The sequence below is a fragment of the Opisthorchis viverrini genome (assembly GCF_000715545.1).
Source record: "Opisthorchis viverrini unplaced genomic scaffold opera_v5_3581, whole genome shotgun sequence".
NCBI lineage: Eukaryota > Metazoa > Platyhelminthes > Trematoda > Opisthorchiida > Opisthorchiidae > Opisthorchis > Opisthorchis viverrini.
Window position 1 is genome coordinate 1 of NW_008756057.1, and position 1,090 is coordinate 1,090.

General features: G+C 44.4%; 2 protein-coding genes across 2 annotated transcripts; one reads left to right on the forward strand and one right to left on the reverse strand.

Moving 5' to 3' along the window:
• Positions 1-443: 443 nt before the first annotated feature.
• Positions 444-684, reverse strand: T265_16038 (hypothetical protein; the record flags this gene model as incomplete). The annotated part of the gene is made up of 1 exon (XM_009179526.1): positions 444-684. A coding segment is annotated over one exon (240 nt), but the record flags the coding sequence as incomplete, so codon positions are not given.
• Positions 451-784, forward strand: T265_12268 (hypothetical protein; the record flags this gene model as incomplete). The annotated part of the gene is made up of 2 exons (XM_009179527.1): positions 451-538; positions 627-784. 2 exons carry the CDS (start codon positions 451-453, stop codon positions 782-784), a joined length of 246 nt encoding a protein of 81 aa, XP_009177791.1.
• Between the last annotated feature and the right edge of the window lie 306 nt (positions 785-1,090).

Below are 1,090 nucleotides of genomic sequence, written 5' to 3' on the forward strand. Positions count from 1 at the left end.
ACGGGGCATCAGAGGTGACTATGAGCGTTCTGCTGTCATTGAGGATCATAATGATTCTCAGGCGGACTTTCCACACGTACACAGTATCACCTGTTACAAAACACCACGAGCAGTCACCGTGATGCTGGTTGAAAGAGTGCTCCATATGAATGTCTCGTTTTAAGTTGTGTGACGGTGCTTCGAAAGCGTACAAGATAATTTCGATATGCCAACCAAAAACTGCTTCAGACGGTCGCAATTTCGCACATACTGAAGCTCCGGGCGTCGCATGGTAAATCTAAGGAATATTATCGATTATCTCCTTGGTACATTCTTGTCCCTCCATTTTAATCAGTGCAACCTCAAATTTTTCATAAAATGTCCGGTCCACCCATTTGAATGTGTATGACCGTATCTAGACTAGGACACTGATGATGAGAGAGACGCTTGGGACAATGCCGATCACCCGAAATGAACCGGTCCAATCTGACACGGGGCAACCGGGTCCAGACAATGATTCTCTATGTGAAGCGCGGTTACGCTGGTATTGAGGCTACGTGTTGGTTCAATACAGTTGTCGATGAGGTGAAGCCGAAATGAGAAGGTAAGTTTCTGAAGATTTTGGTTGAATGTCTGTGTTCTGGTAGGGTACAGATTAAAGACAACGCATTCTAACCGTGGACTTTTCAGTATGAACTTTCGCATAAAGCAGGCTGAAAATGAGAAAAGAATATGTGGAAAACCTCATAGCAGTGTGACGCGAAAGCTTACGTACCACAAGGCCACAAAGAGACGCCAAAATTGAAGGTTTGTCAATCTGCACTAGTTGCAGTAATTCCAGTGCAACAATCTGGAAAGTTGACAGATTTGCTGCGCTGATTTCCAGACCACAGAGTTGCACACTCCACCCGGTTAACCGACAAGGACAATTTACACCCCAATAACAAGTTCTGCACAACTGGATTTTGGACCAGATGCACGCCACATCTTCCCAGGTTGTACTCAAAGCGAAGCTGACTGGACAGCTACTGCTACGCTAAAATTATGGGGTCCTTTCTAATTAAAGGATAATGTGATAATGTAGGTACTGTAATTAGTGTCCAGTTGAAAT